We start from the raw sequence: 26746 nt of genomic DNA, 5'->3' as shown, positions 1-26746 counted from the left end.
AGTCATTGCAACCACCCTCATGACCAAGATTTACACAAGCTTTGAAATAAAAGTGTATAGCTAAGATTAGAGAGTGAATGGCATGCACATATAAGACAGAAATAAAGTGTTGTGATGAGTGTGTTGGAATTATTGTAGTATGATTGACTGTCCAGAATATCACCTCTGTGTTGTGTCCCCCATCATGCATGGAATGTTGAACTCCGCATTGTTGCTGTGAACTTGGGCGGTCAATGTGTGTCAAGCTACTGGAGAATTTGCCGATTGAGGACTGGTCTAAGAAACACAAAACGGTCAGTCATTTGTAGAATCACAGCCTGGAACTCCATAAAAATATGAACGTACATTTGATTGTTTCTATTACTTTTATCGAGCACCAAACTGTAATATAATATAAATAGTACCTTTTTTTTTTTTTTTTTTTTTTTAGAGATAAAGGGTTTAAACATTTTTAACATACACATTGTCCCGACTGGCCCATAAACACGAGCGAGAAGCGGTTTCTTTAGCACCCGCAGGCCGTGTGCTTGCTCGGCCACTGCTCGATACATCTCCCTTCATTTATTTATTTTGGTTGCTTATATAGTGCCAACATATTTCGAAGTTTAGTACAGAAGCCAGAGAATTCAGAAGAAACCCACACAAACAATGGGATAACATGTAAACTCCATGCAGATGTTGTTCCTAGTCGGATTTGTATTCAGAACCCCACCGCTGCAAGTCAACTATTAAGCCACCGCGCTGCTTTTATTAGCGATCAACCATATTAGAGGGAGGGAAGACAAGGATTCTAATGATTGACAACTTGGACCCACAACAGACTTCTACCGATCTAACAATTAATATCTATCTGAAAGGGGTTATATCCCAAGATCAACATCTATCACCTATCCACAGGATATTAATCACTGTTGGGACCCACTCCAATCACTAGAATGGGGGTCCCGACTGCAGTGGGAAGAAATTTGAATGGAGCAGTGGACGAGCATGTGTGGTGCCGCTCCATTCAAAGTCTATAGGACTGACGGAGACAGGCGAGTATAGCAATCGGATTGTTCCTTTGTAAGGACTTTTGTCTTGCAGACCATAGGGAGAGGTCCCTTGTTCAGTTAATGCCAGTGATAACTGTTTTTTTTTTCTTTTTCAGGAGTGCCATAGTTTTTTTCTAAAATAGTAGCACACTGGGAACTAAGAATGAGGTAAGCAGAGTTCATACTTCTCTGCGTGGAAATTAGTGTCCTTTGATGGGACATTTCCTATAAAAACATTGCATGGGAAGAGCAGAAATACTGCTGAGTGTACAACATACGTGCCAGTGTCATTAGTTCAGGAACGAGCTGCGTCCCGTATTCCCCTTGATCCTAAAATAATTCACAGTAGTTTATCTCATGACAAGTAAACAGAAATTCTAGGAATGACACATCTCTGAACTCAAATTGACCTGTTATTTAGACACTTTGCAATCGGAATTATTTTAAAAGTTGTCATAAGGTCTTTTAGTCTGAGAGGGGCTGTTCCTGAGACCCCTGGCAAAAAACTGATTTTGCCAGGGGGAACAAATGGCTCACTGCAGGGTAAATGTAGTATTACAAGGCAGCCATTCAGATGACAGATTCGTATAACATGGACATCTCCAGTCAGCGGCTCTCCGTTCTTCCTCGAGAGGGGGCTTGATCAGATGACCCTCACCCTATGATGTCCTTCTCGACATCTTCTATCTCGAGATCACGCAGTGCAGGGAAAGGAAGAAGCTGTAGGACGCTGAAATGACAGCATCCTATAGCCAATACAGACACTGCCCCCCAGTGAAACCTTAGCGTTACCACCCCTTTGGCTAGTATAGCCTCATTTGCATAATGAAAATGGCTCATAACTCGGAAAGTAAAAAAGATTGGGATACAAATTACACGGACATCATCAGCGTGATAGCGCCTATTACGAGGCAGGAAATTGGGCTTTACTGAACTGGCGACAGGTCCTCTTTAATGCCCTTTCACATGGGCCAATGATCGGTTGAGTGAGTGCTTGTACGTACGCTTGTCCTTGATCATTTCCCTGCGTAAACAGAGCAGCGATCAATCAGTGATTGAACAAAAGCTCGTTTATCGGCTGATCAAATCTTTTATGTGAACAAAAAAAATAGCCCCTATTCGGCAGAACATCTTCATATATAAACAGGGAGATGTGCAGCCAACATGATGCAAATGCATGGGGATGAATGATCATAGTAACAATCGTTCGGTCCTATACATTACCGATGATTGCTCCTTGTGAATGGAGTTAACGAGTACTGATCAACATGCTGAGTTATCAATCGGTGCTCGTTTTCACGGCCAGCATCGGGCTGTTCAAAAGGACCTTATCATAGGCAGGTAGGGACAACAGAGAAAGTATTGAGGTGTAATTTTTTATGAATAAAAAATGCAGACTTAGATGCAATTCAGGGCCTGTTGAAAGGTGGAATAAGCCTGTGCCCTATAGGCACTACAACGATGGCCAGTAGTGGTTGTCATCCAGAATCTGTTACCATGTATAAGCACAATGTCGAAATAAAAACGTACTCAGCCAGGACTAAAATGTTAAAATGTCCAGTCATGCAGTTTCCCAGTCTACCACCGGAAAGTTTAAATTGATGGCAGGAGGCACAACTTGGGAGTGGGCAGTCCATTGTCTAGGCAAACTTACAACATTGGAAACCTCCCCTGCAAAGCTTCTCCAGGTTGCGTCTCCGGACGTTGTTTTTACAGTTCTGTCAGGAGACCTGGCACAGCTGGAACTACACGTTAAATATGCCCACTACACTTTCTAACTATAAACGCCGATCAGCCATAACATGAAAAAACACCTGCCTAATATTGTGTAGGTTCCTTGTGCCATCAAACAGCTTGGATATGTTGAGGCATGGACTGCACAAGACCTCTGAAGCTGTTCTGTGGTATCTGGTACCTAGATGTTAGCAGCAAATCCTTCTAACCCTGTAAGTTGAAGTGAGGTCTCCTTGGTTTGGACTTTTTTTTACCAGCACATCAAAACAGATGTTTGATTGGATTTGGGGAGTTTGGAGGACAAGATAGTACTTTGAAATCTTTGTCTTCTTCCTCAAACCATTTTTAATAATTTTTGCCATGTGGCAAGGCGCATTATCCTGCTGCAAGAGACCATTGCCATTAGTAAATATTGTTGCCATGAATGGCAAGACCCAAAATTTTGAATATCAAAGTGCTTGTTTTCTTCCCGTTGAGCATCCTGGTACCATCTCTTTCCCAGGTAAGTCACGCACAACGCACCCGGCCGACTTCACAATCTAAAAAAAACAAAAAAAACTAATTCATCAGACCAGGCCACTTTCTTCCACTGCTCCATGGTCACATACTCATTGTAGGCGCTTTCAGCAGTGGACATGGATCAGCATGGACACATTGACCTGTCTGCGACTACGCAGCCACAAACACAGAAAGCTACGATGCTCTGTGTGTTTTGATACCTTTCAATCCTAGCCAGCAGGAACTTTTTCAGCAAATTATGCTACAGTAGCTATTCAGCGTAATCGGACCAGACTGCTGGCCCTCTCTCCCCACGAGCATCATTGAGCCTTGGGTGCCCATGGGCCGATTCAGCGGTTGTCTATTCTTTGAGCACTTTTGGTAGGTACTAACCACTGTATGGAAACAAACACACAACGCGTGTGGCAATCAGCTCACCGCTTAAGTTGTTTTCAGGTACACTGTACAGAATGCCTTGGTGCAGAGAAAAGACACTGAACTAGTCATCAGCTAAGTATAGGGGACAGACATGATTGTACTTTTAGTTCTCCAGCATACGATGGAATTAAAAACATAGCATGTATTTCAACATCTTCAAAAACACGGTGTGCACATCTAAAGGAAAGCACCGCGTACATGTTTCGATCCAAGTAGTGGTTCCTACTCCTAGCTAATCGTTTTCCTGCAGCAACGTGTGAACTCACCCTGTGACCAGCCCTGTCTGAGAACACGGCTGATCAAAAGAACATGGATTAAGAGAGTTGAGCTGATGTGTCTGGCTGGATAAAAATTAAAGGCGCACAGTGCTCGCTGGTCCTGATCAGCGGGCTTCCTGGGGTTGAACCCCCACCGATCCTAAGGATATGTCATTCATTTTCAGTCCTGGCAAAGCCATAACTTTCTTCTTGAAAAAAATTCAACTTTCTGAGATTCACTTCAGGACTCCTGCTTATGTTGTTAATACACTTGAAGAGGACAAAGTTGTATGACTTATTCATCTACAACATATGACATGGGGGATATGGGTGTGTACCGTAAAAAACATGCGTTAATAATTAAAAAATTCTGTTAGATGGACATTTTGTGTAGGTCAGAAAGTGTGACAAATAATAGGGGACATCTGTAACAGGACAAATACCTTTCACAGCACTGGAATATTTTGTAGGTCTAGATTGTTATGATTACATTTATATACCTAATTTGGTAAATAATCCCCCCCCCCCAAAAAAAAAAAAAGAGAAATCACACAATAAATAAAACTGGCTTAGAAATGCAGGCTAGATTATTACTTAAAATCGCTCTGGCTCCCTTAGATTAGATTATGTTCACACTGTCAGGATTTGCAATACCCAAACCCAAAGTGGTTATTCAGGGAAATCCACAGCGGAAATCTGCAGTTGAAACTCTGATTTCTGCCACAAATTTGCATGTGTATTGGCTGCATTCAATGGAGCTAATCTGACACTAGTTAGTTCAGAATCTGCATGAATAACAAACAGATGGAGATGAAAATACGATTCAAATACATTGCCAGCAGAATTGCAGTGGATATGATCCAGATTTAGGCATGGAATATGCACCAAATGCGGATAGAATCCCTAACAAGTGAACATACCCATATCTCTATACTGACCCTCTGGCACCTACTGTTTGTTTACTGATAATTTACTTTTAGCATTAATTTCTAGGATTACTGTACCTCAAAAATGTATAGCTGAAGAACAAATGATCATATGATGAACAGCCTTCAGCCCAGATTTACCACAAACACTTATTTGGCTCAGCCAAAAAGAGGAGATAAGGGGTCGCCATACACATCTGGTGCTATTAATCTCTGCAACCTGTTGGATACTTGTTTCTCCTGACTATTGGGCGTCCTTTGTAGATTGTTTAGGGACCGTGGTTATCAAGTTATTAATTTTTATACCAAAAGTCTACAAATGCGGTTTTAAAAGTAATTTGCAGATGTTATTTGTTTCCCTTTGTGCTGCTGCTAATCTGTGCTGCTGTGGGAGGGAATCTGAATAGAATCCATATCCCTCTCCCTCTGGAAGATAAAGGGCCTTTTACACCGACCTATAAACAGCCGGTGCAGTTACTACGATCGCTCGTCCCCATACATTATTATCACGTCGGCAGCGCGTCTGTTTACACAGGGAGATGTGCTGCCGACAACGATAATATGTAACTTTTTTAAAACTATACCACCAGCATATGATCGAGCGTTTGCTCGTTCACCTGCTGATCTCTACCCTTTTTACACAGGGCAATTATCGGCAACAAACATTATATGAGCGCTCGTCTGCCCGATAATCGTCAAGTTTAAAACCCCCTTAACATGGGATCCTACATAGTGATGAGATATACTGTGCAGCATAAACAGTATGAACTCGAAAAGCAGTGAAAATATAATGAAACAAAATAATAAAGACCGAATGGGCATGTGCAGGGCTCATATCTTTTGTCAGGTTGTAGAGCTTTACAGAGCTAACAAGCTGAGAAGGAGTCTCCTCCACTACACTGCCATGATACTGCAGAGGCTCTGCTCCTGCCCTGACCAGCAGGGATGAAAACCATTTCTATTGGCTGCTCTGCAGTGAGCAGAGGATTACTATGCAGAAACCTGGCAGTGGGGAGAGTGACTGAGCATGTGTGTCCACCAGCACTCCACTCATTAGGTGGATGTACACATTGCTACACAGTTTGAAGACTAGGTGGCGTCTTGCTCTTTAAGTAAACGTCATAACTTTTCACTGAATCGTTTTATTTTTTTTAACAGAATGTAGAGGGCAAACATAGTTAACTTTTTATGATCTGTACAATAAATATGATAAGTAATATGGCACAAGCCCTGTAAGGCTGTTCTCTATCTATATTCCTTTCCTCTTGGCCCTTTTTTGTCCTACTATTACGCAAGGGTGAGACTATTCTAAAGCAGGTTATTCCTCCCAGTTTGCTGACTGAATTCAGTTTTTTGCTTGTACTGTATTTAAAATGTTAAAAACTCAACGAAGTTATTAAAAAAAGCTAAAAATTCTGATATAAAAGAAGCCTAATTTACGCTAGCTAAGGCTGAAATTATAAATGTATAGTTATCTCGGCATTAGTGTAAGTGCTGTAGTACTCTGTTCTTTACACCATGCTTTACAAGTCTTTATATAGAACCTCCTTGCGTTTTTAGAAATGATTAAGGGTATGTTCACACACACACTAATTACGGACGTAAATCGGGCGTATTAACCCCCGAATTACGTCCGAAATTACGTCTTGAATGCGTTGACAAACATCTGCCCATTGAAAGCAATGGGCTGACGTTTGTCTGTTCACACGAGGTGTATATTTACACGCCGCTGTCAAAAGACGGCGCGTAAATAGACGCCCGCGTCAAAGAAGTGACCTGTAACTTCTTGGGGCGTAATTGGAGCCGTTACTCATTGACTCCAATGAAAAGCAGCGCCAATTACGTCCGTAATGGACGCGGCGTTCAAGCGCCTGCACATGCCGGTACGGCTGAAATGACGAGACTGTTTTCTCCTGAAAACAGCCCCGTAATTTCGGCCGTTACGGACGCTGTAGTGTGAACATACCCTAAGAGTTCTCAACAGTCCAGTTAAAATGATCATGATAAAAAGAGCAAAGCATTTTACACAGGTTCATTTATTTACATTACTTTGACACCACTATCTGTATAATAAAGCATTGAATTCAACGTGTGCAGAGTTATAAAGGAAAAATGTGTGCTTGTAATCGTGACAGTTTCTAGAATGAATTATTAAAACCTCCCTAACCAAAATGTAGATTAATGTTGATGATAATTACATTGTCATTCTATCTACCAGCAAAAAAATACGGGAATAATCAGTTGAAGAAAGGTCATGTAAACACAGGGAGTAACTACTACTGCAAGCAGTGGAATTAATCTGGACCTTGATGGAGTACGAGTCAACATGAAAAGGAGGAAGCCATAAAGATGTTAAATTCTGGGACAGGAAATACTTTAAACCAAAAGCTAGTTCTCGTAAAAACATCTAGGGCTAAAACCGTATTCATAACACGCCAGTCTGCAATGTATCATTAGAAAATGACATTATTGAAATCATGTTTTAGTCTAAACCTATACTAGTTTTCACACTAATCCCTGCAGGACGTACAATAGTCTGACGTTTCCTATTTTCTTGCAGCTCACTCATCAGCTTTGCTGTATAGACTGGGTAAGCAGAGTTATATCATTATCATTAGAGGGTGGAGGATTTAATCACAGGTTAGTTCTATCGTACAGGAAAGTAAAGGCCCTTTTACAACGGCCGATAAGCAGCCGGTGCAGCGAGCGCCGTTCAACGAGACATCGTTGATCGGCGCTCGCTTGCTCTTGTCACACGGAGCTATGGATGGGGACGAGCGGTCGTTACTCTGATCGCTCATCCCCATACATTATCATCATGTCGGCAGGGAGATGTGCTGCCGATAATGACATTTTACTTTAAACCGGTACGACCAGCAGATGATCGAGCGTTTTCTCGTTCATCTGCTGATCGCTTCCCTGTTTACACAGGGCAATTATCGGAAACGAGCATTATATGAACGCTCGTCTGCCCGATAATCGTCCTGTGTAAAACCCCCTTAACACTATACAAACAGATAAGGACCTGTAGGCATCTCCCTTTCACCATCCTGATCTCTTGGGGCAGGAGGCTTTACTTTGCACTGTGTATAATGCAAGATGTCTAAAATGCAGCTAAACAATTAAAAATGCTATGAAACTTTAACAGTCAGTCCCCTTTATTGTAACTTTAAAGTATTTCCACTTTTGTGTTACACTTGTGTCATGCGTATAAACTATAGATTAACAACGGTTCTCTAATAGACACTATTATCATAGGTATGAAATTACCTTTTTAAATCTAGGAATGCGAATGGGCTTACCTCCCAGTTACTAGATTTTCAATATATAATGCTTGTATATTATAGATTACTAAATTCAGATTTTTACGGTGTGCTTTAGCAAGTATACAAGCTGCCAAAAATGAACGCCCATAAATGTGACACTTATTAAGACATCCTAAATTCCGGTTGGAAGGTAGGGCAGCTATCATTTATTTCCTCTGGTGAGCTGGAGGGGTAGAGCTGGCAAAACATATCAATAAGGGCTGAGTAAACCTTTTCGAAAGGGTTGTATGGGAAAGGAGTCTGCTGGTATTGCAGCTCGGCCTCTTGATTGGGGATGAACTGCAATATCAGACACAACCCATGAACGGGGGTGGCGCTCTTTCGGGAAAAGCAGACTTATTCCAATCTTGAACAAAGTAAATTATTGTGTTACCCACACTGGCCACGCTAGAATTCCTGCTGCTTCAACAACCAGTGGTTCCTGATATTATTTATTAGGGAGACTGAAGAGCAAACCATTTTTTACTGAGGTCACCCTTTAAGCAGCACCCTGGTCATATAACAGCGAATATTGTTAATAGTAGTGTTCTATAGTATTACTGCTTAAGTAATTTTCTATACACAATACAAGTAGAGATTTCCTTAAAGGGTAACTAAACGTTCAACAAAGTTCAGTTACATGGCAGAAGTTTTATTGGTGGGGGTCCACGCACTAAGACCCCCAACAATCGCTAAAACGAAGCGGCAGAAGCGCTCGGGTGAGCGCTCAGCCGCGTCGTTTCTGTTCGGCTTTTTCTGGAAAGCCGATGTATCAGAGTACGGGCTCATAGACTTTCTATTGAGCCCGTACTCCGAAACATTGATTTCTGGAAAAAGCTGAACAGAAGCTAAGCCCTCACACCAGCGCTTCTGCCGCTTCATTTTTGCGATTGGTGGGCGTCTCAGTGCTTGGTTCCCCACCAATCAAAACTTCTGACATGTCACTAGGACATGTCAGAAGTTAGTCAAATATTTAGTTACCTTTTAATGTTTCTGACTTAGTAACGGAGAGTGGGCAATAGCTAGAGCCAAAAGATACATACATGATTACCTTGACTGAAGAGAACAGGCCGAGAGAGAGGTGAAGAGGAAGCGTTTGCAGGAAAGGAAGAGCTGGCAGACGTGAGCCGGAAATCCTCACTCATCTGACAAATAAAGTGATATAACAGAGAATGAAATAAGCAGAAGAACAGGCAACAATAAGCAAGACAACAATTACAGGAAGAATTCAGCTGTCATTTACTGGACAGCCCATCTGTGAAATAATAAATGCATTCATTCAGCTCATTTTAGAAGGATCTGTAGAATCTATTTTCAGGTATTAAAGAAGGACAGAACAGGCATTATTTGATCTTTTGGATCTTTTCGGAAGGTACTGTCCGGTGTGTAGATACCATATAGAACAGAAGACAATGTATGTCCATAGAATTGATCTGCTATTACAGCCCATGGACATGTGTTTTTCTATCCTGGACAACCCCTTTCAGCACGAATATCATTCAATGTTCGGAGTGGTATTCTATTTTTCCTATCTCAAACATACTAGGGATAATTTCATAGCAAGGAATTATTTGCAATGGTTACAAGTTGGCTTGCCTCTTTTTACCAATAGCAAAACGCTGAAGTGTCAGTGCGAGTCGTGATAATTCTGCAATTTTACAGAGACTTTCAGGCAACCAAATGTTGCTAATTTAGCAACAATTTGATTTTAGACTAATTTAATTAAAGAACAGATGTTTACATCACACTATACACTTTTAAAAAGGGTCGAGAGAAAAATTGGGCGTGGCTTAGCAGGAATGGGGTGTGGTTTAAAATGTGGCAAAGTGCGCCAAATGAAGACAAACCCAACCAAGTTTTATATAAGGAAGAGGAAAAAAAAAAGTGTCTAGTAGACGTGCCACATTTATCATATAGCGTGCACCACTGTGATAAATTTGGCTCATCTTTAGACTGCCTGGTCTAAGTTTATGCTAAATCTTAGACAGCTTAGTAAATCTGCCCCAGTGTTTTTTTATGTGGAAGAACACTGGAGTACCTAAAAAAAAAACAAAAAAAACGAAAAACACAGAGGACAAACTCCAGGTAAATCGCTGGAATTATTGATCCTTGTTAAAAACAAACCAAAAAACAAAACATGCATTTAATTTTTCAGTATTCACTCTCCGTGCAATATAAAACACATGAATATATTCCTCTTTTCTGTAGTCAAGTTTTATTTATATAAAAATACAAAAAACAAAAAAAACTAGCAATTTTACATCGCACATTGGTAAGAAAACATCATAGCAATAACATGTGATGTGCCACGTAGTAGACGAGATCATTCTGCGAAATGTATTATAACAGTCATACTCAATCGACAATTACAGAAAATATATCAAATAAGAAAAATAAATTAAACATACAAAAAACAGACACATATTGGGGGGAGGAGGATAAGAATTAAATGTAGTGCCCAAATGTAGTGACAAAAGTGACTCACAGGTGACAAGAAGTTGGTCATTTGCATAATGAACAGGTAAAGGCAGGGATCTCCAGAGTGCAAGCTCCCTGCTATGACAGCTCCTCTATAGGATAATCTCCCATTGTCAGGTGATCGGTGTATCTTTCAAGAATTACTTTGTCTGTTTAGTGCTTGCTTGTAAGGTGTTAAAGGCTACCAGTGTGCTTGGTGCAACTTTCTAATTCGTTTTTATTAAAAATAATATTTACTTTTTGAGATGGAACTGCTTTGTATTCTGTATACAGAGCAGCTGTATCTTCCACTGAAACCTGTATCCATCAGGTCAGCGGAACTCACAGGTTCAGTGTCAGCGGGTCCTGCCTGTATCTGACACGCAGGATGGAGCGGTTATCGATCACATCCAAGTTCATAACGTCGATGTGATCGATAACAGGTGGCTCCCGCGTGCACACAGGACCCGCTGTCACTGAACTTTCAAAAGGTGTACGTATTAAAGGCATGTCTTTGTGGAATATAAATATTTGTTATTATTCATTTATGTTATTCACGGTTCACTCACCGTAATTTAAAGAGGCTCTGTCACCAGATTTTGCAACCCCTATCTGCTATTGCAGCAGATAGGCGCTGCAATGTAGATTACAGTAACGTTTTTATTTTTAAAAAACGAGCATTTTTGGCCAAGTTATGACCATTTTTGTAGTTATGCAAATGAGGCTTGCAAAAGTACAACTGGGCGTGTTTAAAAGTAAAAGTCCAAGTGGGTGTGTATTATGTGCGTACATCGGGGCGTGTTTACTACTTTTACTAGCTGGGCGTTCTGATGAGAAGTATCATCCACTCCTCTTCAGAACGCCCAGCTTCTGGCAGTGCAGATCTGTGACGTCACTCACAGGTCCTGCATCGTGTCGGCACCAGAGGCTACAGTTGATTCTGCAGCAGCATCAGCATTTGCAGGTAAGTAGCTACATCGACTTACCTGCAAACGCCGATGCTGCTGCAGAATCATCTGTAGCCTCTGGTGCCGACACGATGCAGGACCTGTGAGTGACGTCACAGCGTGATCTCTGGAGAACACGGCTGTGTCTGCACTGCCAGAAGCTGGGGGTTCTGAAGAGAAGTGGATGACACTTCTATACACAACGCCCAGCTAGTAAAAGTAGTAAACACGCCCCGATGTACGCACATAATACACGCCCAGTTGTACTTTTACTTTTCAACACGCCCAGTTGTACTTTTGCAAGCCTCATTTGCATAAATACGAAAATGGTCATAACTTGGCCAAAAATGCTTGTTTTTTAAAAATAAAAACGTTACTGTAATCTACATTGCAGCGCCTATCTGCTGCAATAGCAGATAGGGGTTGCAAAATCTGGTGACAGAGCCTCTTTAAAGTAAATGAATGGAGAGGAGTGAATGACGCCGATTGGTCAGCGTCATACACTCCCCTGTACAACGCCCACTTGGTCTAAAGTAAAAACACGCCCATTTGGGCATTAAGCAACTCATTAGCATATATCTCAAATCGCTAATAAAGTGGTGAAAAGATTATAGCACCGATCTCCTTATGTAGGAGATAGGGCACTTATAATGTGGTGACAGAGCCTCTTTAAACAAAAAAAACTGAAACACAAAAATACTCAATACAGAAACAACCTAGAAATACATAGAAACATAATTTCAGATAACATTGTTGTATTTGACAACAAGGCCTTAATCTCTGTGATTCATGGTACTTCACTAATAAAGCGTCAAAGGGGTTGTATGCTTTAGATAATCCATTTGTGTGCACATGAGAGATGAGCTGTAATCTGTGGGAGAATCCATCAACAAGTCTTCACCGATAGTGCCTCCACAGGAAAAATGAAGTATTACAGCATCAATTGAAAACAATGGGAGATCCATGTGATGTATAAACACGTGGGTTCCTCCAGAGTGAGACAAACCCTTTGCAACTGGCAAATAGATAATAGAAAATTATACCAGATAGGCGCAAAAGTACCCTACTGGTGACACACATATTGTCATGAGGCTTTTTGGTGCCAGTACAGCAGCTTGTTCAATTCGCACACGGATGATCAAACTGCTCCATTACTGTATTTATGTATATCCTAATAAATCTGAATGACGCCTAAATTAAATCACATGACGTGTAGCCAGTACAGGCCTGTTCAATGATCATTAATTAATTATCCCAGGATGCTCTAGGAAGCCAGCTGATGACTAAATATTAATTGTGGTTTCTAAAAGATCCCTCGATCTCTGGTTATGCAACAGTTACTTTACATTTCCATATACTAAAGAAAAAAACAAAACCAGGCTCATTGAATTATACATATTTATCCTATGACCTAATGAAAACTAAAATATTTTTACCTGAATCCAATCAGATTAAATCATGCTCTCAATATTAATAATTGATCCATAAAATGTGTTGTACTTTCCACAAAAGAACGGAATTTAGCAAACGCATGTGTATTATTTCATGTTTTTTATTTGTCTAACACTGTCAATGTTCACAGTATGTCATAACAGAGAAATTACATGAGCGATCAGAAGACACAATAAAGGAATAATCCACAGTAACAGCATTCACACTTAACCATTCAAGGTTAAGTTAACATTTGCGTCAGAGACTCAGTTTCACGGGAGGAATAGTTCTGTATGCAGTTCTATTCTTCTCGTCAAAAACGACAAACCCCACTGACGGGCAATCAGGCTGGTCGGGTGCGATGGTATCTACTGTTCCGGCACATTGGGAACATAGCCGAAGTCAAGTCTCTATAATGTCTTTTAATAGACACGTTCACTTTTAGATACAATTACACTATTGCTTTTAATGAAATGAAACAATTAAAAAGAGTAAAATGCAATAACACTATTTCTAGCCATTATATGACTTGTATTCAGTATTTATTTTTTTCAAGTTTTCCCCTTTGTAGGCTCTCTCTCTAATTCTCAGTTTTCTCTGAGCCTAACTGCTATTATGTCTTGCATACGCTGCACACATAGAAGAGGATAATCCGGCTCGACTATCTCTATCTAGCACATATATATATATATATATAAGCTATAGCAGCATGGAGGGGATTATACAGCAGTACAGACCAGTATAGCTCCAAATCCAGCACTGGGGTGACATAGAAATCTTACCAGCAGCCTGGGTCTTTCTCACTCTGCTCCTGCTTCCTCCCTCTGCTCACCCCTCCACAGACTTACACGCAGCATGTGTATTGCTGACTTATTCTCTTGCCCTGCTCTCTGGATCCATTTGTTTGTTTATCTATATATACACACATATACACACACCTGTTTTCGCTTTTAAAACAATGTTGACCATTGCTGCTTTCTGAATTTGTCTGAACGTGGCCTGTGTAGTGTAGGGACAGGGACAATTCTCTTTTAGGGGCAATAACAGGACTGACTGACTATCTGTACTGTTGTTCTCCAAAAAGTAGGAGGAGATAGGGAGTTTTTACTGTTTCCCCAATTACAGACCTGCTGTGAAAAAAGCCTCTGAACCTTCTGTCATCAATCATGGTGGAAGATATATGTTTAATTGATGCATAAGTGTGGTAAGTTCCACCCATTTATTACTATTGATGTCGTTTTAATTCATATTTTTTTTGCAAACATTGAGGCGGATTGAACTGGTGATCATTGAATAGACACACATCCCTCAGTTTTGCATCGTCTTTACGACACACATATAGAGGGTAGGATCTGTTATCTGTGGGTTGTGGTGACTATAGACAACCTTGACTTTTGTAACATATTGTATGTCCTGTTAGTCTATACATACCTTATAATGGTAATGATTAAAAGTTCATATTTTAGGTAGCTACCTTTAATGACCTGGTTATATCATTTTTTGGAGGAAACTGGCCACGCAAAAAATCATCTGGTGCATGGCATATAATCTGTTTTTTTCAGTCCAAAACACTAACATCAGACCCAACTATAGGATATAAAAATACATCATCGATAGCTCTATTAAAAATTCTTATTTCTCTCCCTTCCAATCATACATTTTCAGAACTGCAATATGATAAATATGTTGTAGTTCTCACTCCCCCCCTACCTCTACATAAGTAGAACTGTTTATAACACTATTTGGGAAGAAAACTACAACTGCATATATACAAGTTATACACAACTTCATTTGTGTAACAAGAAATTAAAAATATAAGGTGGCATACATTGCCACCAATGTATCAAAGTGCAAAAATCTAAAATAACTTCTAAAATGATGGGAATGTTTTCAGGAGAGTAAAAATCTTCTTTATACCTTTTTATCAGCATTATTGAATTTATTTTTTGCTTCTTTTGCTTTTTGGATTGCCTTTAGCACTTCCACAGTATCCAGCTCCTTTTCTGTTGTGCTGGTGTTGTCTAAACAAATCTTAAAGAAAAGAAAAATAATTTATCAAATTTACATTTAAATTAAATAACAGCATGTATGAACAGAGCTTCCATCATAAATCTATTAGATACTGTCCAACATTAGACGTACAAGTGCTTTAAATCTATTTCAGAATGCAGCCGTCTCGGTTATCAGCTAATAACATTAGGGGGACACCCACACATCCAAATGCGTGATTCATGGCCAAGACAAAGTCATCCAAAGCGAGAGTCACTCTGAAATAAATCTCAGAGCTGGCTAATAGAAGCTCTAAAAGGGGACATGGACAGTTGCTGGCCAGTTTGGAACAATCCTTTTAAATTAGGCTAGGATTACACGCATAGGTTCTAGCCCCAGTTAGACAATTGGTCTCAGTTGCCCACATTTTTTGCAACATTTGACGTCTTAGAAAACGAACACCCTTCCCTCGCATTACACATAGTTGTATTGTGACATAACAGTGTGACTAGAAAAACAGTGAAATCCCTTTAAATAAATACATCTTAGGCCTCATGCACACGACCGTGCCCGTAATCACGGGCCGAAATTGCGGGCACGACCGGCCATGGACAGCCGTCCGCATTTTCGGCCTGTGCTCCCATACAAAAGTAGACATGTCCTATCTTTTGCGGTACACTTCTATGACCAGGACACCTTCCCCTAAATAAACATCCGTGGACAATAGAAGTGAATGCATCTGTAATTGCGGACCGTAATTGCGATCCGCAATTACGGTTGATATTTACAATCGTGTGCATGAGGCCTTAAACATGAACATGATTTTACCTCAGCAGCTCGATCACCAAATTGTGCAAGGACTTTGGTTCGGTAATCAGGGACAATCGTAACAGGGTTCTCGGTCAAATTGACAGTCTCCAAGCATGGAAGGCTTCCTATATTTTTTACTTCATCAACCTGAAAAAAAAAATATGACTTAAAAAGGGTTTTCAGCTTACATAATAATATACTAATTTCCATATATTTGTATGGAACGAAAGGTGGAGATAACCCATGGGATGCTCTGTCTTACACTATGTCATCCTTGATTCTGCCTGAAAATTCAGTCTGAAATTTGATCTGCCTGCACGCCGTTTGCCACATTTTTTGCAGCGTTTTTCGCCCGCCGCCATTGAGAACTGCGGGCAAAAAACGCTTTCTCTACCTCCCGACCACAGCCCGGGATATGGCTGTTTGAAGTGATCCCCCTACCCTCCAGAATTAGTCACTAAAGGCCCTTTTACACTAAGCAATTATCGAGCAGACAAGCGTTCACAGAACGCGATTTCCCGATAATTGCCCTGTGTACACAGGGCAGCGATCAGCAGATAAACGAGCAAATGCTCGATCATCTACTCATCGTATCGTTTCAAAAAACTGAATTATAATCATTGTCGGCAGCACATCTCCCTGTGTAAACAGGATGACGCGCTGCAGACATAATAATAATGTATGGGGACGAGCGATTAGAGTAAGGATCGCTTGTCCCCATACATAGATCCTTGTGACAGGAGCAAACGAGTGCCGATCAACGAGCTGTCTCATTGATCGGCGCTCATTGCACCAGCCAAAGTTGGCCGGTGCAGTAGGGCGTTTACACTGTGTGAAGCAGCTTCATGCTGATAGGACAGCGTCAGAGGCTGTGAGGCAGCTCCACCTCAGGAGAATCGCTGGTGTTGACTCCCATTTGTCAAGTATAGGCTCATTTGCATATTTAGAAAAAAGCTCATAACTTAAGATGATAAATGTTTTGGGACACAATTTTCACTATCATTATCATTATGTGACAGCGCCTATTAGATTAGCTAGGAGATAGGGCATTCCTAAACTACTGACAGATCCTCTTTAAGAATTACATCAGCAATGTATCAGGGAAGTATACTTATCGGTTATTTATTAAAGCATTACTTAGATTTGATCAGTATTAGGGTTAGATTGTGTGTCAAAGCCCCACAGAAGACATTATCAGCCAAGCCACCATTCCAGCTCACTGATGGATTCGGCTTACAGAAGCGTTATGCATTTTCTATGTAAAGTGGATACAAAGAGGCTGCAGTGCTGAAACGGTACACAATTTGTAATAAATGTACATTACAAAAATGCTTATAATCACCATATACATACATTACAATTAAAAAATGTCACTAAAGGTTTATATAGCCTTTAAATCTTTTGAAACAGTCTTGCAGAAACCTAGCACAGGTGGTCGGTGGGCTTAGCTTGTCAGGTCTCCACTGCAGACCCATTAGTAGAACATAAGCTGCACCCCTTCCCCATGACTTCATATTTTACACACACAAGCACTAGATTGAGATCAGGTCAAAACAAAACCAAGGAAGAGAAGGGTATGGTAAGTGTTGCTAGCATTATATATACTTCGTTTTTACGAACAAAGAAGAATTTAAAGTGTAACTTAACTTTTAAAAAACGTCTGACGTGTCATAGTGACATTTCAGAAGCATTGATCAGTGGTGGTCAGAGCACTGAGACCCCCACCGATCACTAAAACGAAATGGCAGAAACGCTCAGGTGAGCGCTGTGCCGCTTAGTTTATGATTGACCTTCCTCGGAGCGGTGTACCGGCTTAATTTAAAGTCTATTAGTCCGTACACCGCTCTCACAACTTTTGGAGGAAAACTGAACAGAAACGAAGTGGCACGGCACTCACCCGAGCGCTTCTGCCGCTTCCTTTTAATGATCGTGGGGGTCTCGGACCCCCGACGATCAGAACTTCTAACATGTCACTATGACACATCAAAAGTTTTTTTTAAAGTTCGGTTACCCCTTAACAAGTGCTACAAAGTTTATTTCATACCTGTGAGATTTTGTTGCTGCTTAGATCCAAGTTGACAAGAGAATACAACTTATTAAGTCCTATGAGGTTCTCAAGAAGGTTTCCAGATAAATTAAGTGTTTTAATATTCCCAATCTTTGAGTGAACTCCTTCCAGTAGGAAAAGCTTGTTATAGGACAGATCCAAGTGAACCAGGTTGTACAAGTGCTAAATAAGGCAGAGAAAATAGAAATTCTATTTTATCAATCATTGGAAACTGTAAAGCAATTACTATATCATCTCCTTTTACAGTAAGATTAATTTTGATGCTTCAACAATAACATTATGCCAGACAGGCTAATTTAAAGGGGTCGTTCACTTTGGATAATTCCTTTTTGTTAGAAGGGTCCGCTAACTATAAACGGACTGCAGGTGCCCTGCTGCTGGGATCCCCAGCGATCAGGAGAACATATATATGCAGGGAGTAGAGAAAATAGATCTGATGAAAGGCAGAATTGTACAGTTTTAAAAGGTATGTAAGAACAACCAGGCATTGCCTACATGTTCGAAGTCCTTAAAGAGGACCTGTTAACGCCATTGACATGTCTGTTTTAGTAAATACTTGTAGTGAGAGGGGACACTGGTGGAGAGAAGATGGATGCTGGGTGACCCATGGACTGATGAGCAAGAGGAGCTGACGCTCTTGTCCTGCTGGTCTTCTTTTGGCAGGGGGACAACGACACAGTAAAATTGACACCGTGCACCCGCCATTAGAGAGGATAAACGGGGACAGAGTCGACCCCGTTTTATCCACCTAAAATCAGAAGTTACGCCAAATTTATCATAGTGGTGCATGACAAATTGTGCAGTGTAGCTAGACATGTCAGGGCCTGTTCACATCACCGTTCGCTTTCCGTTCCGGGGTTCTGTCGGAGGTTTCCGTCGGGTGAACCCCGCAACGGAAAGTGAAACCACAGCTTCCGTTTCAGTCATTATTGATATCAATGGTGACGGAAACATCGCCAATGGTTTCAGTTCGTCACCATTCTGGCAGATTTCCGTTTTTCCGACGGAATCAATAGCGGAGTCGACTGCGCTATTGATTCCGTCGGAAAAACTGAAATCTGCCGGAATAGTGAAGAACGGAAACCATTAGCGATATTTCCGTCACCATTGATATCAATGGTGACCGAAACAGAAGCTGTGGTTTCACTTTCCGTTGCAGGGTTCACCCGACGGAAACCTCAGACGGAACGGAAAGCGAACGGTGATGTGAACAGGCCCTCAGACACTTTTCTCTTCCTTATACAACTTCTTAATTTACTTGGATTATGCCAGTTATGTGCGCCAAAATTTTGGCGCATAGCGGCGCATTTTAAGCCATGCCCCAGTCACGCACAAAGTGTCTAATGCATGTATGCTAGAATTGTTGTTTAATTTGAGACAGAATTCTGGCACATTTTGAATGGGTTTAGTAACCATCACTCTGTATGAAGATGAGAATTATTGATATGTGCACATGTTAGAAGTCCCCTTACCTGTAGATTCTCTATAGAGCATATTTGGTTATGACTCAAGGCCAGAAATTCTACTTGCGGAGTAAGTTTCTGCAAAAAATAAATAAATAAGCGTATAGCTGAAAACAGAAATCCAAGTAAATGTATAAATACGCATTTCTGCTACCACAGAACCATTCTTACCACTGAATCTTCTATAGACGAGATCTGATTGTGGCTCATATCCACAGTGGTTAGGGCGCTCCATTTTGGAACCACGGCCGTAATATTACAATCTGAAGACGTGCCTTCTGCCACCCAATGATCAAATTCAAGAGCTTCGGGTACTAAGATGTCCTGAAATAGAGATACTTACTCTGTAACAGGTGAGCAACAACTATTGTCATTTCATGTTACTGTATCAAATACACAAAATTAGAGGACAATTTAGCGCTAATACAATCCAAAAACGGGTCTGCTCTAGACCATCGCAGTACAAATTATATTAATATTGTAAGGCTGGGTTCACACGACCATGTTACGTCCGTAATGTACGGAACGTATTTCGGCCGGAAGACCCGGACCGAACACACTGCAGGGGGCCGGGCTTCTAGCATCATAGTTATGTACGACGCTAGGAGTCCCTGCCTCGCTGCAGGACAACTGTCCCATACTGAAAACATGATTACAGTACGGGACAGTTGTCCTGCAACGAGGCAGGGACTCCTAGCGTCGTACATCACTATGATGCTAGGAGCCCGGCTCCCTGCAGTGTGTTCGGTCCGGGTCTTCCGGCCGAAATACGTTCCGTACATTACGGACGTAACATGGTCGTGTGAACCCAGCCTAACAGTTTAGGCCCTGTTCACACAGTTTTTTTTAAATGGAAACCGCGTTGGAATTAGCTCAAAAAAGCGCCTGAAACCACTTCCCATTGATTTCAAAATGTAAAATAATCCTTATACTGTATTTATAATTATTTTTTTGCTCAATTACTTTTGAGCATTTGGAATTCCTAAACGCCTAATGCGATCACATCTTGATTGCTTTGTTTCTAGTCCGTGGTCTTGGTGTAGAGGCTAAATGAGGAAAATGGTGTCACTGTGGACCCGACTGTATATGGGACCCTACTAGATCTCCGTATGCCTCAGAATTTAAAATGGAGGTACCGTGTACAGAGGTTTTTTTCTGTCAGATTATATGTAAATTGTATAGTGTAATGTAAATTTGGAAGTAATGATTGTAGGGAAGAATATGTAAGTAATGTGGTATTACAGGGAAGCATAGACTAAGTGTTTCTGTAAAGCCTCTTTGTACCCAGCCCTGCCATGTGCTGCGGGAAAAAAAAAAAACACAGAAAGTGAAATCAGCCTAAGGTGGAAAATCTGCCTCAAAATTCCGTTTGGAATTTTGAGGCAGAATTTGCTCTGCCTGCACACCGATTTCCGTGGCGTTTTTCGCTCACGACCATTGAGCGCCACGGGCAAAAAAAACGAAGCAAAATAAGATTTCTCTGCCTCCCATTGATGTCAATGGGAGGTCAGAGACGTAAACGCCCGAAGATAGGGCATGTCGCTTCTTTTTCCCGCGAGATGGATTTCCCGCGAAACGCCTCCGATTGAGATCAATGGGAGGCATTTTCGGCCATTTTTTGAGGCGTTTTCCGACACGGTTTCCCCGTCAAAAAACACTGTGTGGACTGGCCCTTAGGGTACGTTTAAGCATAGTTATTTCAGGCATATTTCTGGGCGTAAACACCTTCAAATACGCCTGGAAAACCACTAGCAAAATGCCTACAAACAGCTTCCCATTGAATTCAATGAGAAATACAGTGTGCTGTTTACATGGTGTATTTTTATGCTGCTGAATTTAAAAAAAATGCCTCGAAAAAAGAAGAAGTAGCATGTCACTTCTGGAGGCATTTTTGGAGCAGATTTTCCATTGAACCTGAAAAACACCTAAAAAAAAAACAAAAAACAAAAAAAAAAAAAACAGCATCAATAGAAGCTTCAAATGGAAAAAAAGCTTCATTTTCAGCCTAAAAAAATAAAATAAATTTGCTTTGAAATCAGAGTCCGTTTTCCATTGAAAATAGCCTCGTAATTTTCAGCCACTTCTTTTTGTATGTGTGAACATACCCTAAGTATTCTTTGCAACGAAAACAAATGGGTCAGACCACAATTTTTACATGCAATTAAATGATAGAACTTTGATCGATTAATGTCGACTATTTCAATGACATTTGGATGACACACTGAATTTGTATATTTTATATGCCAGTTTTTAAAGCGTGATTGTGAGTATAATAAATGCCCTTTGAATATTTTACCAGATGTTAACGCGTTATTGAACTCTCTATATCTTGCATGCCGTAGCTGTGTGGATATATATATATATATATATATATATATATCTCCACACAGCTATGGCATAGATATATATCATTCCCCTCTGGTTCCAGTGAAGAGGTCAATCTCCATCAGCTGATCACTGCGCTTTCAGTGCGTTATATAAATATCTATCTATCGATCGATATATAACGCACTGAAAGCGCAGTGATCAGCTGGTGGAGATTGACCTCTACTACTGCATTCCTCTTCACATTGAACTGGTACAGCGCAAAGATTGTTTTAAACTATATAAAACACCACTGTAAGACTTGTAACAATGTTTCAGGCATATGCCCTTCAACAAGCTAGAGACATATGAAAAAAAAATAAAAAAATAAAAAAAAATACTAATATATATATATATATATACATACACACACACACACGTATACAAAATATTTTTTTCATCAGATACACACACACTTAACATATCTACAAGCATGTCCAATAAATAGGTACAAGGTACTTAAATGCATAAACAGAAAATAATTGAGATCATAACGAATTTAGGTACATTATTCGTACAGCGTGTCTATTATAATTGTCCTATACAGTAAATTATAGTAGAATTTAGAAAGTATGTATTTCTTAAAGGGTTATTCTCATCTCAGACATTTATGGCATATAAACAGTCCTTCCTTGTGGGGCAACTGCCCATTCCAGGCAGGGACTACGTGGAGATGTGGCCACGCATGTGTGAGGCTCTCTCCATTATGTTGTACGGGAGTTACGGAAACAGCCTAGCGGTGGGGTTATATCCGGCGTGGATCAATAACAATTATATTATTTAACTGCCCCTCAAAAAATTATAGCGCTGACCCATTTCTTTTGTTGGAATATTTCTCGGTGGTAGGGAGGTTAACCACCAGGGCCTGGCACCCAGGAAAGCTTTATAACAATCACAAACGAGAGAGTGCGGCCTGAACAACCTGGTCCGAATAAGTTCGCTATTCGGCAGTTCCTCCCGGTCTGCTTATAGGAGCTCTGTTCCTATGACCTTGTGATCCACAAATATGAACAGGTTACGTGAGAGGGGACGATAAACTGCTTCCTACAACAAATAAAGCAAAAAACATGCAGACATAATTTATTGAGGCCCGCACCTTCAATGACGACGTTGAAAACTGCACAGTCATGGTTGCCAGGGTCTTCTTGCACGAGGTGAATCCCTTGATAAGTTTGGCATCAGAATGGCAGATCTGAAAAACATTAAATCGGCGTGATTATCGAATAGTCGGCTTAGTGTAGAACAATAGCGGGGCAGGACAGTTCCTGAAGTGTTGGATCAGTTATCTATGCTGACTACATAAAACACTGGTGACCGTCAGCTGCTTCACGGGACAGATAAACTTTTACTGGAACATTTTATCAGCATTCACATGCCTGACGGCAATCATTGGGAAGTGTTGTCTGAAGGAAAAACAAAATCTGACAATTTCTAAGGAAATGAAAATATATCCAGGAAGGTTATTGAAAGTTTATTGGAAGTATAGAGCTTTTGTTATCTCTTTCACCAGCAAATTGTCACTATATACAAAAAGCTCAAGGACACTCGCAAGGACCACCACCGATCTACAGAACAAAGGGGCAGCATCGCCTACTGGAGAACGTAGCCCCATTCTCTGTAGTAATTGTCACAACGACGTCCATGTCTGAGCTGGGGCTGAACCGCAATACCAAAACACATGGGTGAGGGCCATCAATGTTAGCGTATGTTCACACTATATAGGTTTGAGGCAGAAAAATATGAGAGCGATTTCAAAAGCCTCTGAATCCAGGTGTGTTTTTAAGGGACTTTTTAAGCATTTTTTTGTAGCGTCAATGAAAAACCAGCTTGCAAAACATTTCAAGAAGCGTCATGTGCCTTCTTTTTTTACGAAGTGTATTTTTATAAGGCGTTTTTGAATTAAGAAACGTAAAAGAAACGACTCATAAGAACTACTCAGTAGATTTCCTATTGGAATCAATGGGAAACGGTTTGCAGACGTATTTCAAGTGTCTTTTGGAGCATAAAACGGGCGTTTTACACTCCGCAATACGACTGAAAATAAGCCGTGTGAACATGCCCGAATTAGGATATTCCAAATATACTTGCAGTTTAGAAAATGCTGCTCTGCTCTGGTCTCTGTTAAGAATGTCGGACTGTAACATGTTGTCCAGTGCAACGTCACTTGACTGCGGCGGTCAACGCGACTGTAATCAGATTGTAGCTAGTCATATACTTAAATGGGTTTTCCGGTTTTATAAAAATAAAGCTTAAAATCACTGTATAAAACGAAAAGTTTTACAACTTTCTAGTGTACTTTGTTTCAATCCCTCACCTTTTCCAAGATATTTGTTAACCGTCAGTGAATAAGAACACTCTTATTCACATTTAGAGGCAGCAAACCATACAGACTTAGGCCTCGTTCACACTTGCGTATTTTAGTCAGTATTTTGCATCAGTATTTGTAAGTCAACACTTGGATTGAAACCTACAGAGAGAGAAAGTATAATAGAAAGATTTGTATCTCTTCCGTGTTTTGGATCTACTCCTTGTTTTGGCTTCCAAATACTGAAGCAAAAAAACTGACCAAAAATACTGCAGTCTGTATGAGGCCTTATAGGCCCCATGCACACAAACGTGCTTTTGCGGCCGCAATTCCCCCGAAAATCCACGGGAGAATTGCGGCCCCATTCATTCCTATGAACACGTGGTTTTCACGGTCCGTGCATGGTCCCGGAGCCCGGACCGCAGAAAGAACTGCCAAGCCTTATTACGACCGTGTTCTGCAGTTCGGGCTCCTTGAAAATAATTGCCGCGGCCATGTGAACAGCCCACGATTTGCAGGTGGCTCGCGGCTGTCACTCCGTGGCCAGCCGACCCAGAAATCACGGCCGTGCACATGGCTACGGTCGTGTGCATGAGGCCTTAGGAGCAATGATTAGTTATGTATGGGGACGAGCGATCATTACTATGATCATTCATTCCCATACATTTCCATCATGTCGGCAGCTCATCTTCCCATTTACAAAGGGAGTTCTGCTGTCGACAATGTTAATACTGAATGCTACATAATCGACACGATTAGCCAATAAATGAGCGTTTGCTCGTTCATTGGCGGATCGCTGCCCTGTGAGCAATGATCGAGACCAAGCGTTCATATGAACGCTCATTTGCCCATGTAGAAGGGCCTTTAGTCCCGATCTCAGTGGAGAAGCGGATACAATCGTATCTACTCTAGGAAATACTCTGTGAGCTCAACAGTGTATCATTCTGGAGTCCTGGCTGTTTAGCTCACAGAGCATTGACTTCTCAGCTGACTGCTGATTTTGGAGTTTGCTGCCTCTGAATGTAAACAAGAGTGTTCTCAATCACTGGCAGTAAACAGATATCCCGAACATGGTGAGGAATTGAAGCACAAAAGTAGAATAAAAAGCTGTATAACTTATAATTCATACAGTGATAAAACATTATTTATAGAAAACCGGAAAACCCCCTTCAATACGTATGTTAAATGCTCCCGTTATTCAAGTTGAAAATAGGGTCTGCGATGTGACCTTTCTATTATTTGGATTGTGCAGTGAGGTTTTGACGACATGTGACTTTCTGCATCCTGTGATTAGTTGATTAAGGACTATCTTCATCCTTTATTTTACATTAAGAGGAGCAATACATAAGGACAACTCTTTTAACCCCTTGATGATCCAGCCTATTTTACACCTGAAAAAATTAGTTATTTCCGCTTCGAATTTCAGCAGTTTGGATCTTTATTTTTAAGTCAACATTGCTCTGACGCCTTTAGTATTTGCAGGACAAGTGCTACTTTTGTGCTACATATACTTAAAATAACTCTAAACCAGACAACTCCTTTAAGTGCTGTTACATATATGACATTAGGACATTTTGATTTAACCCCTTAATGACCAGCCTATTTTAGACCTTAATGACCAAGCCATTTTTTACGTTTTTCCATCGTCGCATTCCAAGAGCTATAACCTTTTTATTTTTGCGTCGACATAGCTGTATAAGGTCTTGTTTTTTGCGGGACAAGTTGTATTTTTTAATAGCACCATTTTGAGGTACATATTATTTATTGATTAACTTTTATTAACTTTTTTTTGGGGGGGGGGGGGGGGGGAATAGAAATAAATCTGAAATTTCGCCACTCTTTTTTGCGTCCTAAATCTACGCCGTTTACCGTGTGGTATAAATAACACAATAACTTTATTCAGCGGGTTGTTACGATTGCAACGATACCAAATTTGTATAGTTTTTGTATGTTTTACTACTTTTACACAGTAAAAACTCATTTTTTTCTAAATTATTTGTTTTTGTGTCTCCATATTTGAAGAGCCGTAACGTTTTTATTTTTTCGCCGATGCGATTGTATGAGGGTTTTTTTTTTGCGGGACGACTTGTAGTTTTTATTGGTACCATTTTGGAGTAGATGCGACTTTTTGATCACTTTTTAATCAATTTTTTTTAAGTCAGGATTCACAGAAAACAGCGATTTTTCTGTCGTTTTTTATTAAACATTTTTACGGCGTTCACCGTGCGGATTAAGTAATGTAATAGCTTTATAGTCGAGGTCGTTACGGACGCGGCGATACCAAATATGTGTAACTTTTTACTTTATTTTGGTCTTTTAATAGTAAAGCAGTTTGTAAGGGGAAAAAGTGGGTTTTTCTTTTTTTTTTCACATTTTTTTTAAATTAACTTTATTAAAAAAAAAATTCACTTTTTTACTACCGGTAGTCCCACTAGGGGACTATAATATGCGATTCTGCGATCACATTTATAATACACTGCAATACTTTTGTATTGCAGTGTATTACTGCCTGTCCGTTTAAAACAGACAGGCATCTGCTAGGTCATGCCTGCGGCATGATCTAGCAGGCATTCACTCCAGGCAGCCTGGGGGCCTTTATTAGACCCCCGGCTGCCATTAGAGACACAGACACTCGGCGATCGTATCGCCGGGTGTCGGTGGGGGAGAGAGGGAGCTCCCTCCCTCCAAAACAACTCAGATGCGGTGCTCGCTATTGAGCACCG

At 40.6% G+C, this 26746-nt stretch overlaps 1 protein-coding gene across 5 annotated transcripts in view; it reads right to left on the bottom strand.

Annotated features, from left to right (window-relative positions):
* The window catches only part of NISCH (nischarin), a 65577-nt gene that overhangs the window by 22397 nt on the left and 16434 nt on the right, over nucleotides 1–26746 (bottom strand). For 2 of the 5 annotated variants that reach the window (XM_075833775.1, XM_075833777.1), the window contains exons 7-13: nucleotides 22815–22910; nucleotides 19526–19678; nucleotides 19364–19432; nucleotides 17868–18053; nucleotides 15842–15970; nucleotides 14942–15055; nucleotides 9241–9334 (exon numbers count right to left, since the gene is read on the bottom strand). In XM_075833775.1, the coding sequence (XP_075689890.1) occupies nucleotides 9241–9334; nucleotides 14942–15055; nucleotides 15842–15970; nucleotides 17868–18053; nucleotides 19364–19432; nucleotides 19526–19678; nucleotides 22815–22910 (841 nt within the window). Of the gene's footprint in view, nucleotides 1–163; nucleotides 277–9232; nucleotides 9335–14941; nucleotides 15056–15841; nucleotides 15971–17867; nucleotides 18054–19363; nucleotides 19433–19525; nucleotides 19679–22814; nucleotides 22911–26746 lie in introns of all 5 variants that reach the window. The other 3 variants (XR_012850029.1, XM_075833773.1, XM_075833774.1) reach the window with 3 other exon arrangements.

Source organism: Rhinoderma darwinii, chromosome 7 (assembly GCF_050947455.1).
Source record: "Rhinoderma darwinii isolate aRhiDar2 chromosome 7, aRhiDar2.hap1, whole genome shotgun sequence".
In the NCBI taxonomy this organism is placed as follows: Eukaryota; Metazoa; Chordata; class Amphibia; order Anura; family Rhinodermatidae; genus Rhinoderma; species Rhinoderma darwinii.
The sequence above is the reverse complement of the archived record's forward strand: the minus strand, read 5'-3'. Positions and strand labels throughout refer to the sequence as shown.